The sequence below is a fragment of the Myotis davidii genome, unplaced genomic scaffold, assembly GCF_000327345.1.
Source record: "Myotis davidii unplaced genomic scaffold, ASM32734v1 scaffold148, whole genome shotgun sequence".
Lineage (NCBI taxonomy): Eukaryota > Metazoa > Chordata > Mammalia > Chiroptera > Vespertilionidae > Myotis > Myotis davidii.
The window spans coordinates 4,112,296-4,125,634 of record NW_006299479.1 but is presented as its reverse complement, the minus strand read 5'-3'; the positions used below and the strand labels follow the sequence as shown (position 1 = coordinate 4,125,634).

The window sequence follows — 13,339 nt, the reverse complement described above, 5'->3', positions numbered from 1 at the left end:
AGCTCCCCCCCTGAGACCTGTCAGTCTGTTCTCTGTATCTATGAGTCTCTTTCTTTAAAAAAATACACACACATGTTTTTATTGATTTTTATAGAGAGTGGAAGGGAAAGGGAGAGAGATAGAAGCATCAATGAAACACATCAACATCAGCTGGCTGCCTTCTGCATACCCCCTACTGGGGATAGAACCCACAACCCGGGCACATGCTCTGACGGGGAATTGAACCGGTCACCTCTTGGTGCATGGGATGCTGCTAAACCAACTGAACCACATCAGCTGGGCTAGTCTGTTTCTAGCTTGTTGATTTATTTTGTTCATTAGATTCCACATATAAGTGAAATTATATGGTTATGTGTGTTTCTCTGACTGGCTTATTTCACTTAGCATTATAACCTCTAGGTCCATCCATGCTGTTGTGAAAAGTAAGATTTCTTTAACAGCATTCTAAAGTAAACATATATCAGCTTTCTGAACACGAACCAATGAACACTGCTTTACTTATCCAAGTGCAATAAGAATCAAATGATTTGTTTTTATTAATTTATTTAGCAGCTATTTATTGAGCATCTATTAATTAGTAGACATGAAGCTAGACTTAGGGGGTACAAAAAAATGAAAAACATGATCCCACTCTTCAGGGATCTTACTAATTGGGAGGCAGATAAATGAACAGGTAATGACAATACTATATATTACGTTTGACAAGATAATGTAGCATGTGGTTAAGAACATGGAGAGAGATGTGTTCAAGTCCCTGCTCTGCTGCCTACCAGCTGTGTGACTTTGGGGACGTTACCTCCGTGAGCCTTAGTTTCTTCTCTATAAAACAGGGATAATGATGGTATATACCTCATAATGTTGCTATAAGCATTAAATGAGGTAACATGTAAATGTGCTTAATACAGACCCTGGCACATACTATGTGCTCAATAAATCTTACTTGCCAAATATTTAAGGGAAAAAGATATAACCAGTTTTACATAAATTATCCCAGAGAATAGAAAACAGGGAATGCTTCCCAAATAATTACAGAGGTCATTATAACCTTAATACCATTTATTTTATTTTATTTTTTATATATTTTATTGATCTTTTACAGAGATGAAGGGAGAGGGATAGAGAGTTAGAAACATTGATGAGAGAGAAACATCAATCAGCTGCCTCTTGCACACCCCCTACTGGGGATGTGCCCGCAACCAAGGTACATGCCCTTGACCAGAAACGACCCTGGGACCCTTCAGTCTGCAGACCGACGCTCTATCCACTGAGCCAAACCGGTTAGGGCCTTAATACCATTTATAAAAAAGAAATTACAGACTAATTTCTCTCATAGAAACCTCAAGTAAAATAAACTATTGTTTGTAATATCATTAGAAGAAAAAAATTACAAGACTATGGAGAGCCCAGAGACTGTATTTTGAACCCCAAATTGGGGGTATGGTTTGCAGGACAGGGAAGACTTCCTGAGCTGAGTTTTGGGGAATTAGAAGCCGTAGTGTGAGAGAAAATGGTAATTGGATTGGAGGAAAGCATACATGGGAATTCTAGGCAAAGGCATAGCTTTGGCCCTGACCGGTTTGGCTCAGTGGATAGAGCGTCGGCCTGCGGACTGAGGGGTCCCGGGTTCGATTCTGGTCAAGGGCATGTATCTGGGTTGCGGGCACATCCCCAGTGGGGGGTGTGCAGGAGGCAGCTGACCGATGTTTCTCTCTCATCGATGTTTCTAACTCTCTATCCCTCTCTCTTCCTCTCTGTAAAAAAAATCAATAAAATATATTTTAAAAAAAAAAAAAGGCATAGCTTTGTAAAAGCATTGACTCTTGAGAGAATGTGACACTTCTGACATTGATGGGATTGGGGCTAATGTAATGGCAAGAGGTGAGCCTTAAGGAATAAGGACAGACAAGATCGTAAAGAGCTTTGCATGCCATGGCAAGGAATTTGGATTTTATCTTGAAAACAGGAGCCATATAGAGGCATAATGGGGAACAGATAAGATGACTGAAACTATGTATTAGGAGATCACTGAAGTAATACACTTAGAAGATGAGAGGTGAAATTAAATTTTAAACAAATTCCTGTTACAATAAAGTTCTTGCTATGTGTCAAGCACTTTACATAATTGTCTCTAATTGGTACACAATCCTGCAGGGTAGTGGTAGCTACTGTTCCCTGAGTGTTTACAGTGTGCCAGGCACAGTGCTAGGTGTTTTAGAGGCATTAGTTCATTTCCTCACGTCAGTAACCTATTGAGGTAAATTTTACTCTTTGCCTTTTACAGATGAAAAAAATGAACCCTAGAGAAGTTAAGTAACTTGCTAAGATCTTACCTAGCAATGGTAGAACTGGGATTCTACCCCAGATTTATTTGACTCCAACACCTAACCTCTTTGGATCTGTAACACAGCCTTTCAGATAAGCCAGGGCCAAGAGGCAGTGAGGAGAAGGCAGTTTTAAGAGCGTATGAGAGAGAATTGATAAGATTTTATCAGAGAATTCAAACATAAATTATAGGTTTATGGTTTAGGCTACCAGGTAAATGGGATGCTATAAAACAGATTTGCCAGGAAGGAGGTAAGGTAGAGGTGGGGAGTATACATTTAGTTTGGAGCATATTGGGTTGGACGTGCTTCAAGGAAATCCAAGTAGAGTCCAGTAGGAAATAATTCAGTTATTTTTAGTAATGATTTTAGAAATCACTAAGAAAGAATGCTGTCAGAATCAGGAAACAGTAGACAGGAAGGTTGAAAGAAAAACAGGATCAGCAGGCAAGGATTTAGACCCTGCCAGATTAGACCTTAATCCTGTTCTGTCACAGAGGAAGATTTCTTCCACTTCCTTGAGAAGTTATTTTTCTAACAGGGCACCTCTTTAACTCCTGAAATAAATCTGTTTCTTAATCTTAGAAGCAGAATTCCTTTTAACTTTGTAAAAGATTAGTAGTATGGCCTTATCAGATATGACTGAGTAACAAGAGTTTTTGAGTTGTTGAAATTATAAGAATCCTAGAGGCCTGGTGTACGAAATTCGTGCACTTGGGGGTGGGGTCCCTCAGCCTGGCCTGCGCCCTCTCACAGTCTGGGAGCCCTCAGGGGATGTCCGACTGCCACGGATGCGGGAGAGGCTCCTGCCACTGCCGCTGCGCTTGCCAGCCGTGAGCCCAGCTTCTGGCTGTGGGAGCGCACTGACCACCAGGGAGCAGCTCCTGTGTTGAGCGGGATTAGGCTGAAACTGGCTCTCTGACATCCTCCAAGGGGTCCTGGATTGCGAGAGGGTGCAGGCCAGGCCAAGGGACCCTACTGGTGCAGTCGGGGCCAGGGAGGGATGCAGGAGTTTGACCAGCCAGGGAGGGACCTTGGGAGGGTTCCAGGGTATGTCCGGCCCATCTCCCTCAGTCCCGTTTGGCTGGACCCCAGCATCAGGCTAACCTACCAGTTGGAGCATCTGCCCCTATTGGTCAGTGCACATCATAGCGACTGGTCAACTGGTCGACTGTCTGCCCCCTGTGGTCAGTGCACATCAAAGCAAGGGGTTGAGTGGCCTTAGCATATCATTAGCACATTACGCTTTGATTGGTTGAATGGATGACCGGACACTTAGTATATTAGGCTTTTATTATATAGGATACTTTTGATGTAGTTTACCTGTGATATTTTATTTTTAGGAGTCTCTTTAAAATGTAAATATTGATGTCTATTTGTTTCATTATGTAAACACAGGGATAGCAATATTATATTAGTCCCTTATAACAATTTTTAAAATCATAGTTGACATTCAATATTATATTCATTTCAGGTATACTACATAGCGGTTAGACATTTATATAACTTACAAAGTGATTTTCCCTGGTAGGTCCTTTACCCACCTGGCACCATACATAGCTATTACAATATTGTTGACTATATTTCCTATTCTGTACTTTACATTCTCTTGACTGTCTTGAAACTGCCAATCTGCACTTCTTAATCCCTTTGCCTTCCCCCTTCCTGCCTCCAGCCCCCCACCCACCCACCAGTTTGTTCTCTGTATATATGAGTTTGTTTCTGTTTTGTTTGTTTCTGTTATTTAGACTCCACATGTAAGTGAAATCATATGGTATTTGTATTTCTCTGACTTATTTCACTTATAATACCCTCTAGGTCTATTCATGTTGTTGGAAATGGTAAGATTTCATTCTTCTTTATAGTCAAGTAATATTCCATTGTATATATGTACCACATCTTTATTCAGTTGCTGTAGATGAACACTTAGGTTGCTTCCATATTTTGGCTGTTGTGTATAAAATGTTCTTCATTGCCTTTTGTTACAGCCTTTGTTTTAAAGTCTGTTTTGTCTGATATAAGTATTGCTATCCCAGCTTTTGTTGTTGTTTCCATTTGCATGAAATATCTTTTTCCGTACCTTTATTTTCAGTTTGTGTTTGTCTTTTAATCTGAAGTGGGTTTCTTATAGACAGAACATATATGGGTCTTGTTTTGTTATCTATTCAGCTACCCCATGTTTTTGATTGGAGTATTTATTCCATTCACATGTAAAATGATTATTAATAGGTATGTATTTATTGCCATTTTCTTTCTTTTTTTAAAAAAAAATATTTTTATTGATTTCAGAGAGGAAGGAAGAGGAAAAGAGAGATAGAAACATTGATCGGCTACCTCCTGCATGCTCGCTACTGGGGATCGAGCCCACAACCCTGAGCCAAACTGGCTAGGGCTATCACCATTTTCTTTATAATTATGTTCCTCTTTTTTTTTTTCTTTTTCTTAAAGAAGTCCATTTAACATTTCTTGTAGTACTGTTTTGGTGGCAATGAGCTTCTTTAGCTTTTTCTTTTTCTGGGAAGCTCTTCATGTCTCCTTTGGTTCTAAATAAGAGCCTTGCTAGGTAGAATAATCTTGGTTGTAGGTCCTTGCTTTTCATCTGTTTGAATATTTTGTGCTGGTCCCTATGGCCTGCAAAGTTCCTGTTGAGAAATGAGCTGACAGCCTTATGGGACCTACCTTATTTATAATTTACATACTTTTACTAGAAGTCTGACGATGGTTTCAGAATACCTTTAGCATCCCAGCAAACTACTATTAGTATATTCACATCAGTGCTCTGAAAAAAAGCATATACTGACATGTTGATTTCTGACCTAGTTTAGTGTATAAGTAAAAGATATATTTATGCAAGAGGCCTTAAAAGACATCAGAAAAGAGTAAAAACTTGTTTATAAAATAATTATTTATAACAACTTTTTTATGTATCTTTGTCATTTTTTTCTTTTTTAGTCCTCACCCGAGGATATTTTTCCATTGATTTTCAAGTGAAGTGGAAGGTAGGGTGGAGAGGTGGGGCAGGGGGAGAGAAAGAGAAACATTGTCATGAAAGAGATATATCAATTGTTGCCTACTACACACACCCTGACCGGGTCTGGGGATTGAACTGCAACCCAGGTACCTGATCTTGACCTGGAATCAAACCCGAGACCCTTTGGTCTGTGGGCCAACACTGACCACTGAGCAGGGCATCTTTGTCATTTTTTATTTTATGATCCTTTTGAAACTACTGCATGGCAGTAGTTCTTAAACCTGAGAATCTGACCAAAGCTGTGGATTCTTTTCCCAGAAAAATACCATTGAAATACTACGGTGGAAATGTCAAATTGGCAGGTGATAGGTTTGAATCTCAGGGGAATAGTCTGTGATGGCGCTGTAGCTTTATGAGTTACAGGTGGTAGTGGATGGTAACTGACAACAGCCGATACAACAATAGCCATCCAGTGTGAATGAATCAAAATTATACCTATTTTTTTGTCAGATTGGCAAAAAACATGTTTCTTGGTGTGCCTCAGAATTTTAGTAATTAGTTTATGTGTGCCATAAGATGAAAAAGGTTGAAAATTGCTGTGCTAGATAGATTAAATGACCTATACGCCATTGACCTTAGAGAGAGCTGTTTCAGTGGAACAATTCATAGGTCTTAAAGCCATATTGGAGTGGGTGAGGACATCAGGAAATAAAGACAGAGAGAAGGGGAGAGGCTGATTCCATCATTTACAGTAACTGCCTGTTATTAAGACCTAAGGTGCCGCCGAAATCGGTTTGGCTCAGTGGATAGAGCGTCGGCTTGCGGACTGAAAGGTCCCAGGTTCGATTCCGGTCAAGGGCATGTACCTGGGTTGCGGGCACATCCCCAGTAGGGGATGTGCAGGAGGCAGCTGATCGATGCTTCTCTCTCATCGATGTTTCTGACTATCTCTCTCCTTTCCTCTCTGTAAAAAAAAAATCAATAAAATATATTAAAAAAAAATATCTATATGTTAATGTTTGTAAAAAAAAAAAAAAAAGACCTAAGGTGCCAGTATTTAAAAAACAATGCTGATCTGCTTCCTTAACTCTTAGTTTAGTGGTATAAGCAATAATTGGTATAGGGAATTATAAGTGACTTAGCTTTCCTGTTGTCATTCACTTGGTTCTACTTAAATTTCACCAATGAAAGCCTCAATTTCATTAATTATCTACAGAAAAATATTTTTTTATTTGCCTTTTTCACAAGGTAAGTAGTTATTGAACTAAGCAATTCAGCTTCTTTAGTGGCTCTCTTTGGAATAAAAGCTCTATGTAAGTAGATCCCGAGCCAAGAGCCCCGTGACCTTTTAACTTCAGTACTCTTTTAGAGAGCAAGGCAACGTATATTTTCAGGTCAGTTGTGAATGAGCATGTGCCTGTTTTGAACTTTCTCCTGCATCACCTTTCTCACATTCCTAGGTCACTGCCTTATGTGTCTTACTTCTTAATCTAACAAACGGAACACCTTAATTCACCTGGAGTAATTAACCTGCTATTAATGGATAGCTCAAAATTTTCCGTAGTCAAATGATTTATTAAGAGTGTGAATTGATTTCATACTGCTGTTCAGAAAATAGTAACTCATTTGTTTCAAAGTAATTTTTAGAAACTAAAATTTTCAGCATATGTTTATAAGTTCTAGTCCTGAGTTAGTCCTATTTCGTAACAAAAGCTCCTTACTTAGGTTTCTTATGAATCAATGAGCTACTCATTTCCTCTCTACTTGTAGGTGATTTTAAAAATAAGTATAAATGATATTGAAGAAACTGCACGTATTTAAAGTATAAACTTAGATGTTTTGACATATATATACATGAAACCACTACCATAATCAAGATAGTGAAAATATCCTTCATCCTCAAAAGTTTCCTTATGCCCATGATAGCCCCTCTTTCCGGCCCCTCCCTGATCCCTCCTCCCCTGGACCACTGGTTTGCTTTAGGTCACTATAGATTAGTTTGCATTTTCTAGAATCATACTGTGTGTGTGTGTGTTTGTGTGTGTGTAAAAGGCTAATATGCAAAGTATCCCCTCAGGAGTTCGACTGGGAAACCGGGAGTTTGATGGCTCGTTATGACGTGTGCAGACCGCCAGGAGGTGGCAGGGAATGAAGGAAGGCCCTGATCACTAGCCAGGCCTAGGGACCTTACCCGTGCACAAATTTTGTGTACCCGGCCTTCAGTACACACACACACACACACACACACACAAACACACACACACGTTCTTGTGGCCAGCTCCAGTTATTTCACATTATTATTTTGAGATTCATCCTTATTGTGTGTATAAAGAATTCATTCCCTTTTGCTATTGAATAGTATTCCATTGTATGGATACCACAATTTGTTTATTCATTCATGGGTTGATGGACATTTGAGTTGTTTCCAGTTTTTTGCTATTACAAATAAAAAGTAATGTACAAGTCTTTCAAAATATGTTACCTTTTCTCTTCAGCAAATACCTGGGAGTGGAAAGTCTGATCATATATGATAGGTATAAATTTCACTTTTTTAAAGAAACTGTCAAACTGTTTTTCCAAGTGGTTATACCATTTTATATTACCACCAGCAGTGTAAGAGAATTCAAGTTTCCTTACATCTTCACCAATACTTCATACGGTCAGTCCTTTTTATTTTAGCTATTTGTATATAGGTGTGTAGTGGTATCTTATTATGGCTTAGTTTGCATTTCCCGAATGACTAAAGTTCTTGAGCATCTTTTCAATTGTATATTGTTTTTTGTTGAAATTTCTGTTCAAATCCAAATTTTTAAGTTAGTTGTCGTCTTATTGTTGAGTTTTAAGAGCTTTTAAATTAATTTGGACGTAAGTCCGTTATCCAATATACGCTTTGCAAAAATTTTCTCCCAGTCTGTGACGTGTCTTTTCATTAAGAAAAAAATGTTTTTATTGATTTCAGAGAAAGGGAGAGAGAGAGAAACATTGATCAGCTGCCTCCTGCATGCCCCCTCCTGGAGATTGAGCCCACAACCCGGGTACATGCCCCAACTGGGAATCGAACTGATGACCACCTGGTTTATGGGATGACGCTCAACCAGTTGAGCCACACTGGCCAGGCTTCAGTATTTTTCATCTCAAAAGTTGTAGTTTTATTGAAATGTTTGATTTCATTTTTTTCATATCTTAACTTTTGAATATCTAGAATATAGTTGTAATAACTGTTTTAATGTTCTTATGTGCTAATTCTAATAACTGTCAGTTTTGCATTGGTTTTGATTGCTTGATTATTCTCTTCATTATGAGTTGTGGTTGCCTTCTTTTTTGCATGCCAGGTAATCTTTGATTAGATGTCCATCATTATGAATTTTACTTTGTTGGTTGCTGGATATCTTTATATTCTTATGAATTTTCCTGAGCTTTGTTTTCAGATGCAGTTAAGTTACTTTGGGGCTTCGTTTTTACAGTTTGTTAGGTGTGTTTGGAGCAGTGCTCTGCCTAGGACTAATTATTATTCCCCTCAACTGACATAGATCTTCCTGAAAACCACCCAGTGCCTGTGCATGCTGAGGTTTTTAAGTGTGACTGGCAGAACAGGCACTGTTCCCTGCTCTGTGTGAGCACGAGGCACTGTTCCCTGATATCCTTTAGATGGCTCTGTCTCTCACCTCAGGTCCTTTCCCCGCATGCATGCACAGTAGTCGGCTGGGTGTTAGAAGGAGCCCCTCTGTAGATCTCTGAGTCCTCTCTCTGAGCAGCTCTCTCCTCTCTGCTATTCTGTCCTGTGAACTCTGGTTGCCTTTGTATCCTTGGACTTTCACCTTCATCTCCTCAGCTCAGGGAATCCACTACATTCTACCTCAACTGCTTTGCCCTGTACTGCTGCCTGGAAACTTTGCAGTCAGTAAGCTTGGGCAGTTACAGGGCTCACCTCCTCTGTCAAGGATAATTGTCTTTCGTTGCCTGATGTCCAGAATTTTTAAAACAATCGTTTTTTGTATTTTGTCTGGTTGTTTGGTTTGTTTGTTTATTTATGTCCTAGAGGTCTGATGCACAAAATTGGTGCAAGGGGCTCGGCCCCCGCCACCACGGAGGCCACCTTCTCTGCCTCGGCCCCCACCTGCCACAGCAGCCGCCTCAGCCCCCACCCGCCACCACCTTGGCCCTTGCAGCCCCAGCTTCATCTGGAAGGTCGTCCGGAAGGACATCCGGTCTAATTAGCCTATTACGCTTTTATTATTATAGATTTGGTTGTGTAGGGTGGCAGGGCAGGCCTGGTTTCTGGACCCTGTTACTCCATTTTTGCCAAAAACAGAAGTACTGTCTACTTGTAGTTTTAATCTGAGAAAGCTCTTGTACTTGGATTCTTATAGACAAACTAGAGGCCTGGTGCATGAATTCATGCACGGTTGGGGTCCAGCTGGCCCACCCCAATCAGGGCCTATCAGACCAGGACAGCCAAGGGGAGGGGCCGTGGTTGGCTGGCCTGCCAGCCCTGCCCCCTGGTCCAACTCCCAGTTGAACTCCTGGTTGAGGGAACAATTTGCATATTAGCCCTTTATTATATAGGATTCTTGATAGTAACCTCTCATTTCCATCTGAGAGGCTCTCTCTATATACATGAGCTGTAGGGTAAGCTCAGATGAGCCAGCAGGAGTTTTGGAAGCTGTTTTAGGGTGTTAAACTCATTTTCTGACTCCCTTAACTCTGGGAATTTACTGAGTTATTTGGACCTAGAAGCTAATTCTAAATAATGATTTTATAAAATTCCTAACCATGTTATGATTTATTCTCAGAATTAAGAGAAAGAAAGAGCAGCAACGTTATGCTGAAGAGCAGAGGCTATTAAGAATGAACTTTCATGAAGAGCCATGTTCAGGGGAGAAGATGAGTGAGATGTTAGCGCAGCTACAGCTCGAGGAACTGAAAGAAGCCAGAGAAAAACAGCAACGAAGAGAAAGGGAATGCCAAAGGTACTTTCAGAATCCTCGCATGGAATTCTGGGTCTAGAAGAGACTTTGGGAGGTCAGTGTTCTTTCCCTTACAAGAGTTGCCTGTGTCTTTTCATACAACTTCGCCAAGTACCTCTTGGGAATAGCACTATGTATTCCTATTTCTCATACAAAGAGGAAGAGTCGAGCACAGAGGTGCAGAATAGTTTTCACAGTTAAAGCTGGTAGTAAAATGGGGACTCATGCTCATTCTCTTTCTAGGGGTTCACTGATCATACTGTGTTTCTGTAGGTATCTGGAAGCTTTAAGGGTCCAGATCCAAGAGAAAATGCGGCTGTATAATATTACTTTACCTCCACTCTGCGGCTGTGGTCCCGACTTTTGGGATGCTCATCCTAATACCTGTGCCAACAATTGTATTTTCTATAAAAACCACAGAGGTAAGTTTCTTAAAGGAACAGTTAGGGCCTGGTGGCAATTTTTTAAAAAGTAGTGATTGTAGTAATTTAGCATTTATTGAGTGTTTACTATATATCAAAGGCTGTTACAACCCCTTTACAAAACCACTCCGAGGCAATAAAAATAGGTGATAGTGAGTTCTATTTCTCTTTGAGATCCATTATCATCCTGTCTCCATTTATGCTGGGGAAATGGTTCCAGCTTACTCTACTGTAGGTTCCAGGTTCTTCTGTAAATGAAGAATGTTAGTTTGCCTTTCTGGCCATTAAGTTGGCCTCTGTCTAGTTGAATTCCCTGTTGTTCAAAGACTTTAATGTTAATCTAACGCAGATTTATGACCATGTGTATCCACATTAGACTGTCAGTTCCATACACCCTTTGGAAAATGAGGACCAGTGTAAACTCTGTCTTTATCAGGAATCCCAGCTGGAGAAAATGGAGTCCTTTCTATTGCCACTAATGTTTCTGTTTCCTGTCCACCCTTAAATATATTGGTTTACATACTGTGATGATTATGTAGGCTTGATGCACGCACTGAAACTACTGCAAGTATATACATTCCTAGTGCATCTGTATGATAGGAGTTTCTTATCAGTTCTGTGAGTTATATTTAAAAAACACAGATCGATGCCTGGCTGGGGTGGCTCCAGTGGTTGAGCATCAACCTAGGAACCAGGAGGTCAGGGTTTGATTCCTGGTCCTGGCACATGCCTAGGATGCAGGCTCGATCCCCAGTGTGGGGCATGCAGGAGGCAGCCTATCTGTGAGTCTCTCTCATCATTGATGTTTCTATTTCTTTTTCCCTCTCCCTTCCTCTCTGAAATCAATAAAAATGAAAACTCCACAGATCTGAAGATGCCATTCCCCTATTCTCAAATCTCTAGGTTTTTACAGTACAAAATGCACGGCCTATTTGGTATATTTTCTCTCTGGCCCCAGGCAAGACTCTCTAGCTTTATCAAACTTGCTATTGTTACACACCAATATATGTCAAATTTTTTGTTATACCTTTGGAACCTCACACGTTGATTCCCTACCTAGAATGCCTTCTTTCCTTTACTCTTAATAAGCCTTCAGACCATCTAAAATGTCCACTTCTGGAAATCTTTTCCATCCTCTCTTAGTTTTAATTCATTCCAAACTTCATTATGTGGTGACATTTCATGTATGTCTCTGGATTGGAATTATTGCACTGCAGTTATTTTTGTCCATCCTCTCCATTGTCTTTTCTATCCTCACAGTGAGTTTGGTATGTAGTAAGTACTCAATAAATATTTACTCAATAGGTAAAGTTAATACCTATGAGACTGAGTGGAGAAACAGTAGTAATAGGAAAGAGGTTGGGAGAGTTGTTTAAAATGTGACTTCATTCATCTCGGTTCAAACCTTTATTTGCAGCTTATATCCGGGCACTATATTCAGTCATCAATTCCTGTGATAGAGGGACCTTGATTCTTCGAGCTGCCATTCATAATTTTGCTTCTGCCTACAGACGGACTTTGAAAAATGTATATGCAGAATCTGAAATCAACTGTTAGTATTTCAGCCTTCGCTTAAAATCAATTCTCTGAGAGATTGTTCAGGAAAAACTGTTAAAGTATGTAATCTGGAAAGGAAGACTGTCGCACGTAACAACAGTCTCTGCAATTATATTGGAACCATGGTTTCAGTCTCCATCTTGGGACCACGATGGGAAAGTTGACTTCCACACTTGCCTCGTGGTGTGAACCATGTGGAGTTTATTGTTTTAAAAATGATCAGTCAGACCAGTAAGATTTATCTTATTTGCTCTGTTCTGATCTGAAGAGATCATGAGAAATCTTTGAGATTACCGTGTTTGTTGTCTTTCTAAAACTGTATCTTTGAGTCTTAACAAAATTGGAAATGTCTGGAAGAAGCAGAAAAGAAAGATGATGAAATGAGTTTCCGAGCATCAGTGGCCATCTAGATTCCTGCTAGCTTTTCTAGTTGTGTATAACAATTAGAGATGAGAAGGATTTGAATTTGATGCAATTTTTTTCTAAAAATTTCTTTGGGGTTTGTGTGTGTGTGTGTGTGTGTGTGTGTGTGTTTTATTACCTCGGGCATAAATCTTTTTAATTTTATAATTTTCATTGCCAAAAAAGAGAAAATAAACCCTCTGTCTTTTGAGCATCTTCTTTGTGAAATAATTGTGTGACATTTCAAAAGTGTATCTGAAGTCAAAGTGAGTAAAATCCTGCCTCAGTTCCCAATCTTTTAAAAATTTGCTGAATGGCATATCTACAGAGCAGATGAAGTAAAAATTCCTATAGCTAGTATTAATTTGTTAATTCTTCTTTTTTAATATATATTTGTATTGATTTCAGAGAGGAAGGGACAGGGAGAGAGAGATAGAAACATCAATGATGAGAGAGAATTATTGATCGGCTGCCATCTGCACACCCCACACTGGGGATTGAGCTCGCAACCCAGACATGTGCCCTTGACTGGAATCAAATCTAGGACCCTTCAGTCCGCAGGCTGACACTCTGTCGCACTGAGCCAAACTGCCTAGGGCTGAAACATACTTTTAAATGGCACACAGACAAAGGACCGTACATGAGCAGGTTAGTAAAACAATTGTGCTAAGTTTCTAAAACAACAACAACAACACCCCA

The 13,339-nt window shown here is 39.9% G+C and overlaps 1 protein-coding gene across 4 annotated transcripts in view; it reads left to right on the top strand.

The window, feature by feature from the left end:
* CCDC15 (coiled-coil domain containing 15) overlaps positions 1-12,780 on the top strand; it is a 49,760-nt gene extending 36,980 nt beyond the window's left edge. For all 4 annotated transcript variants that reach the window (XM_006775075.2, XM_006775074.2, XM_006775073.2 and 1 more), the window contains 3 exons: positions 10,086-10,262; positions 10,533-10,681; positions 12,099-12,780. In XM_006775075.2, coding sequence (XP_006775138.1) covers positions 10,086-10,262; positions 10,533-10,681; positions 12,099-12,238 — 466 coding nt within the window. In that variant the 3' untranslated portion in view covers positions 12,239-12,780. The remainder of the gene's footprint in view (positions 1-10,085; positions 10,263-10,532; positions 10,682-12,098) is intronic.
* The last annotated feature ends 559 nt before the right edge of the window (positions 12,781-13,339 follow it).